This window comes from Microtus oregoni, unplaced genomic scaffold (assembly GCF_018167655.1).
Source record: "Microtus oregoni isolate MIOR12 unplaced genomic scaffold, Mior012 000032F_ref0000030, whole genome shotgun sequence".
Taxonomy (NCBI): domain Eukaryota; kingdom Metazoa; phylum Chordata; class Mammalia; order Rodentia; family Cricetidae; genus Microtus; species Microtus oregoni.
In genome coordinates, this window is record NW_024543091.1 from 17,781,410 (window position 1) to 17,794,047 (window position 12,638).

At 47.1% G+C, this 12,638-nt stretch overlaps 1 protein-coding gene across 1 annotated transcript in view; it reads right to left on the reverse strand.

The window, feature by feature from the left end:
- The window catches only part of Rora (RAR related orphan receptor A), a 93,340-nt gene extending 81,007 nt beyond the window's left edge, over nt 1-12,333 (reverse strand). The window contains exon 1 of the mRNA XM_041679495.1: nt 12,164-12,333. Within this exon, the coding sequence (XP_041535429.1) occupies nt 12,164-12,191 (28 nt within the window). The 5' untranslated portion in view covers nt 12,192-12,333. The remainder of the gene's footprint in view (nt 1-12,163) is intronic.
- Between the last annotated feature and the right edge of the window lie 305 nt (nt 12,334-12,638).

A 12,638-nucleotide genomic window follows, 5' to 3' on the forward strand; every position in this document is an offset into this window, starting at 1 on the left:
CTCCTTTTATGTTTCCGTCACTTATGAAATGAAGATCTGTAAGCCATCTCCCCCCAAAACAACAGAAAACTGATGAGCATCCATGAAGTCCCCCCCCCCCCCCACCGCCCAGCAGGGATTGGGCTATGAGGTAAAACACCTCAGTACACTCCCTTTGTCTTCAGCTCCCCCTTTGATGTGCAAGTCACTGGTGGAGTAAACTGTGCTGACTTTGATGTTGAACTTGGAGACTTTCTTGTTACCAGCGTGCCTACAAGGAGAGCTGCCAGTCACTTCTCACATCTGAACAACCATGTTCCTTTACGGCCCCTCTTTTACAAGCATCAAATCCTTAAATACATGTTTTCCCCATTGCGGCTGATTACCGTGCTATCTGTGGTAGGGGAGGGCTGTGCTCAAATATAATTGCGGCACCCACGTTTTCTGTAAACACCCCAAGGCATCATCAGATGGCTGGTAACCAAACTTCTTCAACAAGAAGAAGCTTAAGCGCAAAACAGATTTCTAGCAAATAAAAACATTCCGCAGAAAACACTGAGCCATCTTAACAGTCAAAACGAGTTCAGTCAGTATTTCCCCTAAGCAGCCATTTGAAATGACACAGAACTGTCTAAGCCACTTCAAAAGGGTTTGAGGAGGCAACAGCAGCAGGGGGCTTCAGGAGGCTGCCAAAAGTTTGAACCCTCTTAACTCAAAGGCAATGAACTTTGTTTCTCTGCAGTGGTGGAGGCAGGAAACTTCTGTTAGAAGATTTTGCTGGATGGAAGTCTAGCGTTCCCCATAAATTTCTACCGAACCAGAGAACAGGCAATATGCTCGTCTTTAAAAGAGTGCTACTGAAGTTACGACTCGAGTTTCCTGTGCCAACTCCAATCAGATTTTCATTTCAAACTTTGTTTTAATCGCTCCTGAAAATGTCAAATATTATCCCCACTTTAAAAAAAAATTAAGTACACTAAAGGTGCTTACAGCACACTATAGTGGTTTCCAACAGACCCTTCTCTTTCTGATCGACACGAAACCCAAGTTCTTAGGGATACCAGGCCTCGGAAGAAGTAGGGACAGGATCTTCTCCATGCTAGAACTTAGTTCCGGTGTCGCACACTGTTTCTGCCTCCAAGTCAATGCAAACAAATTTGGAGATACATTTCTTCAGGATTTGGGGCTTTAATGTCCAGTCGGGAAGACAATTACAGTGGAATACAGTGGTTAGGGCTGTTTGGTGGTTTCATTGTTCAGCCACTCCCCACCCCTAGGTTTCAACTCAACCATCAAAAATGGAAAAGTCTTTGGGCTAGAACTTGATAAAACAGGGCTGTAATTTGCCAGAACTAAGTCTGGGCATATTTGTTAATATTAATGAAAGCCTTCTTGTTTTAAAATGTATTTAAGTAGCTGGCATAGCAATTACCTCTCTCTACCTTAGAATTTTCACTTCCAAAAGGAGCTGGTTAGCCGATTGAAGTATCTTTAGCAATTATGGCTGGGGACAGGGAATAGGGAAGTCGGGAAGCTTCTGCTTGCCTTTCTCACTTCTTGAACTAGAGACCGGCTCACCTTTCAACTTTAACAGAAACATTTTCATTAAAGCGGAGCTCTGGAAAAGACCTTGACAGATGTCAATCAAAACCTTCTAATTTTACAAACCAGGAAAGAACACAAGTGAAAAAACCCTGCCAGTTACCACACAACAGATCTGACCTGGAACCCACGTCTTCATCTTCTCCCGCCTCCCTCCGCACGTAGGGGCTTTCCACTCCTCAGCACTGCGCAGCCACACTGGGGACCAGATGACTCACGCATAAAATAAAGGTGTTGAACTTGAGAGATTTCTCAATCAGGATCATCTGTGCAGCTTAAAGTTTACCAGCACTTGTGATCCACCAGTACCATCAGATCAAACTCACCAGAATCTCATGTAGCCCATGCACGCACGCACGCACACACGCACGTACACACACACTTTAAAATTTTATATTTGGGGGCTGGAGATATGGCTCAGTGGTAGAGCACTGGCTGTTCTTCCAGAGGACCCGGGTTCGATTCCCAGCCACTCACAACTATCTATAACTTCAGTTCCAGGGGATTCTGATACCTTCATACCAATCCACATAAAATAAAGTTAAATAAATTAATTAAAAATATATAAAAACAAGATGTTTTTGAAAAATTAAAAAATATTACTTTTAAACACGTGTCTCTGTGTGAGTATGTGCACATGCGTACAGGAGGTCAGAAGGAGGCCAGAAGAAGGTGCTAGGGGTACACGTGGCTGTGAGCCACCTGATATGAGTGCTTGGAATAGAACTCAGACCCCCTATAAGAGCACTGAGTGCCCTTAAATACTGCTCCATCTCTCTAATCCACAGAGCCTGTACGATTTGAAAGCTCAGTCTAGTCTAATATCCTAACAATATTGGGTGCTGAGAGACCAGATGGCCTCTGAGCTCCCATCTAGGCCTATCACAAGTGTTTAGCACAGGCCGAGGCAATTCTGTGATTCGGCTCTCTCATGCTCACCCACGAAACCATCGTAATTGTGTCAGGCTGGCTGCGCCACTGCAGTTACCTGTATGAAAGCAGTTGGTCTGTTTACTGAAACATCCCCCACCACAGTACACACACACCAAGGACACCTTATGTCATGGTCACTACTGGTCCCCACAGCCCACAGCGCTGAAGCGGCCGCAAGCAATAGGGTATTGCACAACCACTTCCCAGGGTCGGACTGCATTGGAGTGCTGTCTGACTCCACAGCTCTCAGAGTCCAGCTTTTACTGGCTTTGCCGGATGAGAACTCACTCTGTACAAAAGGGAGGGTGTGTGGTTATGGACTCAGAGGCAGGGTGTCTGGTTATTGAAATCCAAGACGGGGTGTCTGGTTATTTGGAGGCAGAGGTAGGGTGTCTGGTTATTTGGAATTGGCTTCCTTCACCCCACTGCAGACACATTCAGCTGATGTTTATACCCGAGAGAGGCTCTTTTGTTAACAGGAAATGCTGGGGAGCTTGAGGGGTAAGGAATCTACTTTGTTGCTGAAAAGAAAAACAGAAATCGGCATCATGGGAAAGCCATTGCTGTTTCCATTGTCATTGGCCTGGACCCTGTGGCAGACTCCCCCACCTGCTCTGGAGATAGAGTCCCCACCACACACAGGGCTGGAATTCCCTGAGTCAATGTGGCTAACAGAGGCCAGAGCTCCAGACAGTGTCATTCAGAAAAGGAGAAAAGAGCTTCGGTGTCATAGGCACCTCTATCAGCCACCTAGACTGCCGTAGGACCCTCTCCTGTTTCGGTCATTTGAGGTTAGGAGATCTGGGGTGGTAACATTTTACCCACTTTCTCCTCCACACTTGTGGAAAGCAAGGCCACAGAAAACTAGCTGAAGTGTGGGTCTTACTGAAGTGATGGCAGGAGCCCCTCACTCTGGGTGCCCAGATCTGTCACCATTCAGTGGGATCAAGGGGAGTCTATGTTTACCCTAAGATGGTTTCACTGTCGGAGCCTCGCTTTCTTTCCGTAGTTAGAGGCCAGAGCAGGACTTCCCAAACCTCTCCAGTCCTCGGGATCACCAGAGGCAGAACTCTGTGCATCCCATAGGATGGTGATGATTGACAGCATCTAGGAACCACTGAAGGAGGAGAGCACCTCGCTGCCCACCCCAGCTCTGACTGCTTAGCACACAAGGGTGTGTTAGCAAATTGAGGCCCAAGGATGCCTGCATCAGAAACACCCAGGATGCTGATTAAATCCACCCTCTGGGCCCCACCCCACAATGACTCCATTAGGCCATCTTTAGGTGGGACCCAGTAATCTGCCTGTTACCAACTTAAGTTTTACTCCAGGGTTTGGGAACCAGTCTTAGGCAGGATCATTAAGCATTAACTATTCTGTAGTTAACTCTTAGATTCCTTGAAAGCAAACCCATGTTTACACATAAGTGTAAGAGCCGGCCTTCTCCAGTTATATTAATGTTTCATGGGATAGCTGTCCCCTTGGTTTTAAGTGGCATCTACCTCTGAGAAACTACAAACTCGAGAGCCCGACAGGCTCAACACCATCTTCTCTGGTTCACTGTGGCTGCCAACATCTTGGTATGGCTTAAAAATGCTGACTCATGACCCGAGACACCCGACCGACAGGAAGGGCTTGAATCTGACTATAAAGGCATACAAGTGGCACCAGAATGATTGAGCACATAGGAGACACTTAAGCATGTCCAAAATAAATATTTACATTTGCACTGCGCTCTGCAGAAATCAGAAGCGAGACCTGAAGATAACAATCCATGGGGAAAGAAAAGGAAGCGAAGAGGGTGAGGATCACACTTCTGCATGGCTCGCTTTGAAAAAAAAAAAACAAAACAATTTGCTTCAATAACTGATCTCAACCTAACCACAAGTCCTCACTTCTTGAACCACGTCCTTATTTCTAAGATCAAAGGGCCAAAACAACAGTTTCTTGGCCCCCCATCCCTTCTTCTTGTTGTCGCCTTGTTTTTCATGAATAGTTGCAGTAACCTTTTTTGAGCAGCGGCCAGCCAGACCCGTCCTCCTTTAAAGTCGCACAGCGTCTTTCTTCCATCTTGGTTACCTCAGCTATTACAGCTCGGGTCCCAAATTTTAAGTGACAAAAATCGTACCCTAGCTTAGGTTCTTACACCTCTGGGATGCACCCCCACCTTAAAGGCATCTCAGCGGGGAAAATCAGTACCTGCTGTGCCTCTGGCTCCTCCACAGAGGGGAGGTCGTTTCATGGTTGACACTCAAGGTCAAACTCAAATCTCACTAAAGGTCCCACAAGTTATGCAAACAAATTCTGTCCACAGATTCTACACCGAGTGCTTTTATGTCTGTCGTTAGCTTGGGTTGTCTGTTTTTAAGGCCTGTCTTTTGTTTTATGAGTTGCCGCAAACTCTCCTTTGTAGCTGAGGATGACTTTCAATTTTGGATCCTACTCTCTACCTCATGAGTGTGAGGATTACAGGAGTGTTCTACCCTATCTCCTTTATACAGTTTGGAGGCTTGAACTCGGGGCCTTCTATTTGCTAGGCAAGCACTCTACCTGCTGAATGAACTAAATCATCTAAGTCTTCATAAATCAAGGAGCTAACTGTTTCTACGCCCATGTTTGCCAAAAACATCATCAGTGATTCTAATTATTGACTTTTTCTCTTTATTTTTTTCTGAAAAGATCTTGATTTGAAAAAGAACAATGCTGGGTTTCACTGGCCTATATTTTTTTTAAAAAAAGAAGTCAAGGGTGGAAAATAGAACAGAAGTGGAAATTTTGGGACAAAACAAGAATTTTTATACAGGTTGTAACTGCTCACAAACCAAACACCACTTGGCTTTAGAACAGATAACAGAGCATTGCAAACAAGCCTTCAGAGAGCTTAAGTTTCTTAAATGCGTCCCTTCCTTCTGTCCAAGAAAACTTTAGAAATTCATTATCTAATTCTAATACATCATTTCTAATAACTGCATAAGAGAATGAATTACACTTTTGAATCTGGTGGAGAATGCCCCTTAGCGCTTGAGAAAATATTCACAACCTTTGACCTTTTCCACTAGCCTGATGGGAATTTCATTTCACCAGGCTTTTGCCTGTCTTGAGCTAGTATCCACTAGAGGGCAGCCTTATCTCAGATGTGATACTGCTTTGCAAAAAAAAAAAAAAAAAAAGAGCTAGAGCTTGTAATGTGCCTATTATTTTTGTGACTTTTTTCCTGGATAGTTTACAGTTTAAATGACCAACGTAAGTCAAATAATGTACCCATAAGACTCCACTTTTACAAAGATTACCATATAGACTGGTCCCCAGTAGGGTTATGAAGCCTTTTTTATATACCTTAGTATGTTTCAAACAAAGTTTTGGTTTTTTTTTTTTTGTTTGTTTGTTTTTAATCTCTAACTCCATGTGGTGAGTTAAGCACCAAGTCAACCATATCACATTCGGCACCTGGATCTCATTCTTGGCATCAGAATTTCAAGTTTTTCTAGAAAACTGAATTGCGCTTGTTAGATAAGAAGGCTGAACCATGAACTCTGACTGAGAGGGGAGGGAGAAGACCAGCAGAGAGCGGTGTGCATGTGCGCACTTCTTCTAGTTCCCAAAGGCAGCCTCCAGCTCCAAGGATTGCGGGCACCCCATCAGCGCTGCAAGGCAGACTCCGAGCCAGAGGACCACAAGAACAAGGCAGAGATGACTGCTTGGTAAGAAATGACTTTTCCAGTTCAACACGGAATAAGCGACCTCTAGAAATAGCGAGCACCCCATCACAGGAGGTGTTCAAGCAGAACAGGACATTCATGTCACAGGAATGTTGTGAACACCCACTCGCGGATGGGATGTTTAATCTGAGTGCCTTATAAGTTTCAACGCTCCCCGAGCCTCTGCAATAACAGCACACCTCGATCCAGCAGCTGGGGAGGTTAAGTGCCCCGTCTGGCAAGATGCGAGTTTCTGCACCTTTCCAAGAAAACTCCTATTTCTGCTGCTGTGAAAGACACCGAGTTTCTCAACAGCAGGTAACATGTTCCTGGCCGATCAACACCGCCATGCTCAAGGGTGCTGCTCACGAGCGTTCGACCATATGAAGCACAATGAAATAAAGAGACACATTTGTGAACCCTCTGCCCAAAGATAAATGGGACAGACAGACGACACTCAAATCTTCGGTCGGAGTCTGTCATAATGGTGACTCCTTGCACAGGTCGGCTGAACTTCATGATGCTACTCTGTATTATTTAGGAAAGTCTAACTTAGGTTTCACCCAGATCTTAATACCAAGCAGGCTTAATGAAAATCATGAAGAGAAATGAGAAGCAAATAAGAATAACCCCATTTGTAGCAAATTGATTTTATTAAAGAGTAATTTAAAGATATTAGGCTCAGCAAAGCATTACATAATTGAATCTATTTTCCCTCATATAAATGGCAGACTTATCATTGACACTAACTAGAGGTAAAGTTATGCACAGGACATTTTTATAGCTTCCTTCAGGGGTAGCAGGAAGATGGTGGGACTCAGTGGTCCGGTCCAGGCTCTTCCAGCAGTCAGCTGGAAGAAACTGGCTATGGCACATGACCTGCGTGAGCTTCATTTTCTTCAACTCACATGCACGGGACCATCAAACGGCATAAACAGGAGCGTGTCTGAGACACAAAGGGCATGGTTAATGTATACAGACTGATACTCTGTCCCTGCTGGTTTGGAAAACGCCTGGTCAACTTCAGAGGAAAGTCAGAAGCAGACGAAAGAAAAGCACTGGCAGGGAGTAAACTCGGCCTTGCTTTCTACAGCCATGAGCGCAGAGGTTCAAGTTAGGCTGTCTCAAAACCCAACAGTTCGCTTAAAAAAGAAAGTCTAGAAGCAAAATATTTCAGGTGCCTTTTGGTCAAACAGTGCCCATTAGCTGTCATGAGCTCTCATTTAGACCTCTTCTCCAGGCCGAGCACTCCTACAGTTTATGGGAAAAGATTGGTCTCCCATGTCACACACAATACTGATAGTTACAGAGAACTCAGACTGGTAATCTCTCCGTCCAGTAGTCCAAAGGACAGATGGATGGGAAGGATCCTTAAGGAGTGGCAAGATGGGGCAGAGATTCTACCTGTCACTCCTCAAAGGGTCAGCGTGTAGACTTGGAAACCTTATCCAACATCAGTTCATCCTTGATGTCACAGATGAATGTTTAAAAATACATTTGAAATTAGAAAAATATATAATCAGCCTAGCTGCTGGTTACATCAAGATTATGGCCACTAAAAAGATTATGGTTTTTAATGATCAAATATGAAACATACAGACTAAAGCAGCCTCAGTGTTTCTGCAATATAAATTGTGAGTATTTAGAAAACAGAAAAATCCATCTTTTTCTTTTCTTTTGGTACTAAGGGGAGAAGGAGAGGGGGCCTGGACATAGGAGGCTAACGTTCTACCAACTGAACTATTCCCCAGGCCTGCACAAAGCATCTCCTTCACAAAGTATTCACAGACAACACATTCTATACAAGGAATTTTACTGATAGTGAAAATTTTAAGAAAACTGAATTCCACATCCTGTATCTATTTATTCATCCACCCACCCATCCCTCCACGAAGTTAACTTTTGTACCAATAAATGGCTCTTTCTAAATGTTACCTTCTTAGGAGACACAGAGCTAGTTACAAAGCCGAAGGATGCTCCCCCAGATGTTTGGCAAAGATCTGTTTACTGATCTTGCTGATTGGTATTGTGAACCCCCTGGCTGGGATGGAAAGATGGGAGAAATGGTGACTACAGAACTATGAATTAGATTTAGAGATATTCCACTAAACGTTAAAAACATCGGGGATGAAATTGCACAGCATATATTTGTTTAGATACCATATTGTTTTTTACCTGGGTAATGTTTACAACAACATGGTGCTCAGCTCCACTGAGGGCAACGCAGGTGACAGGAGTGTGTTGTCGCTATGTATGTCCTCTGACATAACTGCCGTACACAGCATTGAGAGACTGCCTATGAAAACGGCACTGAGACGCCATCCCACGGAGAATCAAGGCTCCCTTACACCAATGCACAACCTCTGTTTTTTAGTATTTCTAATATTTATTTATTACATCTATACACATGTGGGCATGTGCTTGCCGTGGCACACATGTGGAGGTCAGAGGCCAACTTGTGGGAGTTGGTTCTTTTCTTTTACTCTGTCGGTTCCAGGGACAGAACTCAGGTCCTCAGACAGCAAGTGCTCTTACCCAATGAACCATCTCTCAGGCCCCAGACCTTCTGTCTTCCAAAGAACTAAATCCTCTTTAGGAGAGGAAAACAAAACAAAACAAAACAAAACAAACCTTGGCTCAGCAGTGGCAGCCATTTGAATTTTTGTTTGTCAAGATCTAACCATCACTTTCTCACTGTTCTATCCATCAAAGGTCCTCTAAATGGGACACAAGTCCCAGGTAAGAGCTACCATAGGAATGATGCTTAAAATGAGGCTAGGAACGGAACCAATTTTCACATGGTGAAAACAAACGCTAAATTCTTCCGGACTGTTCAAGGTAAGTGTGACATTTATTACCAATACACCGAGTATTTTCAAAGGTTTACGGTGCCTCGCATCTGTGTGACAAACTGGAGGAAAGATGGAGGCTCACACTGGAGCCTTCAGCCTTCCCAGCTCCTGATGCAAGCAGAGACGGCAGAGCCATTGAACACCAACTGCCCCAGCTCCAAGTCTTACAGCACTCATCTACTTTCATGATGACCAGAACAGGTGCCCCTTGCTGCCATACTACAAATCATCCCCACTCTTTTCCTGTGCGCAAAGGAGCAATCCAAATGGTGGTGGGAATTTGTTGTTAATTAAATAAACAAACAAGAAACACCGGCGGATGAAATGAGAATTGCTCAAACTCAAGGTTATTACTTCCTAAGCATGGAACTACTTTAAGCCTAAACTAATTTGACAACTGACACAGAGAAAGGGTTTTTTTCTTTGGTGAGTTCAAAAAGGCCCGGTTTAATGATGTTTAAGAAACACCATTAAATCAGGCAACAAAGAGGACATCTCTCTTTTATGGTGGCTTGTTCTCCCATCCCCTACTCACAGGCTTCTACACACCAGCAGGCTACACTATGAAGAAGAGCCTTTCTGTTTTGCACGGAGAATCTAATTATGTAAAATCTTGCATATGGAACCAATTTAACTATTAAAACCAAGAGGCAGCAGGGAAGTATTTAATATGATTCCAGGCCAGTCCCCCCCCCCCACCTAAATCTGATATGGAAACATTTACGGCATTCCTCGCTTTCCCACAAACTAGTTTTGTTCAGTTAAATTTTGCACCAAAGCAAAAGTCAGTGCTGTGAAGACACAGGACTGTAGAGATGCTGGAACTGAAAGGTCTCTAATTCTCATCGTCAGCCTCTGCCCCCAGGGCTCGAGCATTAAGGAAAACTTCACTGCTAGGAGTTATAAGATGCATGTATTTTTTCCCTTTCTCTACAACAATACTAACAATCTAGGAATCTATTACTTTATGGCAATCAGTTTTTGGGAGGATGCTCCCAAAAAGGGTTTGTGTGGGGATGGGGGGTGTTTGGGGGGAGAATGCTGAGAATCTCAGGGTTTTATCACAGGGCGAGTTTGTCTAGAACTTCACTTTGTACTAGACCTACAAAAATCAGAAGCCAACTTAAAAAAAAAAAACCAACCCATCAGCTTCAAGTTAACACCATCAAAAGATATTTCCTTAACGTCTGAGGGTTTACGGTTCAGTAAGAGGAAAGGCAATTAAAAAGAAGCTTCTCAGCTTCCCACCTTTCTCCCAATCAACACAAATGTAAACAGACTGGATAAGGACCATCACCGAAACCTCCCGAAGAGCAAATTCTATTTTTTTTTTTTTTAATTTAAGGAGGTGAAGGAAAAATACAACTGGCTCCACGGCTTCGGAAGTCACTTTTCACTTAACAGGTTTAATGAAAGGAAGCAATACCGAGGTTTTCTTTTGGAGAGCGGAAACAGATTTCTTTTACATAATAAGAAACCTCAACACCTTTCCTTCCCCCAAATATTTCACACACTTAAGATCACGGGCAGCTCTTCCCTCTTTTGCTATACCAGTCACATATTATAAAAGTGATTCAATCTCACTTCCCGCAAGTGGTAGGGGAAAGGCACTAAATTTGCCGTGGGCGCATCCTACAGAAAGATTTCATCGCACACACCGCCAGCTCATCTCAGCGTCCTGAATGCTTCGACCTGTTAATAATTAATAAAATATGCCACCCAGTCTCCAGTGAAAAACACGGCGATCTGAAAGTAAACCCAGCGTGGATACGGTACGGGTGTCCTTCATCCTGGATTGCAACAATAGAATAATCTCAAATCTAGCAAACGTTTAACGAGCACCAGGTCGCCCGCGCTGGCGAGCAAAATCCCCGCAAGACCTTCGGGGTGCGCACAGTTGTTGCCCCTGAGAACAGCCGTCACTGTGACACAGACAGATGGAGGTTTAAATCCCCAAGCCGGGTGACCGGGCCTGCACACTGCTTGGGCAGATTATCCGCCCAAGAGGACCCAGCAGGCGCATGGTCGCGCAGAGTGCTGCGGGCTGAGTCGTTCCAGGGCCATCTGCAATGGTCGAAGTGTGTGTCTCGGTTTCTCCCTGTGCACAAGCAACTTCCTGCGCACCTCCAAACTTTGTCTCCATCACAAACTTCCCTGACTTGCCTGGGCTTCTTCCCGCCTCACCTTGGGGCACCTGAAGCCAGCCGTCCCAGCAAACCATTTTTCCTCTTTCCTTTCCACCCTACTACTACCCTTTTCTAGACAACAGATCCGGGAGGAAGGCCCGGGGCGCGGAGGCTTGACCGCAGCTAACCTGTGCCCGTAGGCCCTCGCCGCAGTCTAACCTTGGCCTCTGCCCTCCAATCTCCTACGCTGGTCGGGCTGTCTCCCTACATCAATGCACAAGCGCGCAGCGGCCGGGGCTGCGGCCGAGGGCTTCTTGGCATGTTCGGGGCGCGGGGCTGGCTCTGGCCCGCGCGCTTTCGGAAGTGGCGGCGTCCAGGGGACGCAGCGCTGAGCTGCTGCACTTTCCCAACCCACTGGCTGCTCGGGAACTCGGGCGCTCCGAGCCGCAGAGGGTGGGGTGGCCTTGCGGAGCTCGGACGCCAGGCCTGGAACGCTAACCAGTCTCGGCGATGACACCACCAGTGTTCGCAAGCAGGGCCCGGCCTGGCGCCTCCCCCCCTCCCCCCCAGGCCAGAGTTGTCCCGGGGTGCAGGCCCTGGGGACCCAGTGTGGACGTCCCCAGCTTTCTCCCAGTTAACAGACCCTCCCGGCGCGTCCCAAGCTCTGCGACTCTCGGCAAACTTTCTTTGGGGAGCCCTGCCGGGTGCCAGGCGCACCCAAGCGAGTGACAGCGCCTAAGAAGACGCCAAAGGGGCGATCGGGCCCACGCGTCTAGCTTCCCCGACCCGAGGGAGGCGGATCTTTCCTCCGGGTTCCAGTGGCAACGCTGTAGTGGCCCCGGAGGCCCCGTAGCTGCCCCTAGGCTGTACGTGCGCTCGGGCAGGCGCGCCCACCCCTCCCCCTGCATGCCCTCCTCCCCGCCCCCCGGAGCCGCCAGTCCACCGGAGTCCCTGCGGGCCACCCGGAGCTCACCTTTCATCGCTGCGATCACAAAATACATCCTTTACGCCGCGGTGCGGAGAGCGCAGGGAGAGCCGACCGTCCGACCCCGGAGCCCCCTCTCGCCGCCGCCGCCCGAGCCACAGCAGCAGCTGCCGCAGCTGCCCGCCCGCCGAGAGCCATCCCGAGCCATAAGAGGCTCCATGTGACCGGCTGACATCACGGCCGCCGCTCTGTTTACACCGCGCCCCTCCGCTTCCTCCCGGGGCGGGAGCGAGAGGCGGGAGGCGGGTGCGCCAGGGCGCCGCGCCCCGCCCCTGCGGGCAGGTGACCGCGAGCGGCCCACCCGGACCCGGTGCTGCCCTCCTGCGTTCCCGGGGGCCTGCACCGAGGTCCCTAGCCACCTCTTCAGTCGCTGATCACCTGTAGCGGCCCGGAAGCTCTTTGCCAAGCGTCTGACCACTTTCCACACGCCCACCCCACTCAGCTGAGCACCCCGACGCCACTC